General features: G+C 36.4%; 1 protein-coding gene across 1 annotated transcript in view; it reads right to left on the bottom strand.

The window, feature by feature from the left end:
* Positions 1–745, bottom strand: part of LOC111829467 — a 6,798-nt gene that overhangs the window by 362 nt on the left and 5,691 nt on the right. The window contains exon 10 of the mRNA XM_023778557.1: positions 489–630. Coding sequence (XP_023634325.1) covers positions 489–630 — 142 coding nt within the window. The remainder of the gene's footprint in view (positions 1–488; positions 631–745) is intronic.

The raw sequence follows: 745 nt of genomic DNA on the forward strand, positions 1-745 counted from the left end.
CTCGACACGAGCTTCTGAATGCCACTGAAGATGGACCTCATGATTCTGATCAAACTTGGCTTAGGGTTTTGAAATCGTGGACTTGAGAGAGAAAAGAACAATGATCAATCTTGAAACTTTTCAACTTCCACGACTAGGTCGTAGCCCTAGCTTTTCCCTCCTAAATACACTTCACAACATCATGGGCTTAAAGAACAAATGGGCCTCACTTGAATTAACTTGAATAACCCACGAACCTGAAACACTTAATAAACCCATTAGTGCACACTTATCATTCAAGCCTCAAATCCGATTTTCAACCCATTTTTTTTTTTTTTTTTTTTTTTTTTTTTTTTTTTTTTTTACATTCTTGAGCTCAAAACAGACGCTCAAATAACTTTCTTTTAGCAAGACTCAATTTACTCATAAACATGCTTTAGGGACCCAGAATGATAATTAACATATGAGTACTTGGAAGTATTAACATAAAATCATTCAAAAATATGTACCTTGAGTCTCTCTCTCGTCTGTGTTCTGTGCCAACCATTTGTTCAGGACAGAGCTAAAAGCTACCACAACCTTCTGAATCTTTGACAGATCAGCTCTGAGTTCAGTGGCTAGTCTTTCACTCTGGCATACCTTTAACTCAAGCTTCCAAACCCAACATGAACAGGCAGCTGGAATAACCTTTGGAGAGTGCAGGACCAGGAGTGTGTTAAACCCTTTTTTTTTTTTTTTTTTTTTTTTTTCTCTTTTTTTTTTGTTT

This window comes from Capsella rubella, unplaced genomic scaffold (genome assembly GCF_000375325.1).
Source record: "Capsella rubella cultivar Monte Gargano unplaced genomic scaffold, Caprub1_0 scaffold_7, whole genome shotgun sequence".
Classification (NCBI taxonomy): Eukaryota; Viridiplantae; Streptophyta; class Magnoliopsida; order Brassicales; family Brassicaceae; genus Capsella; species Capsella rubella.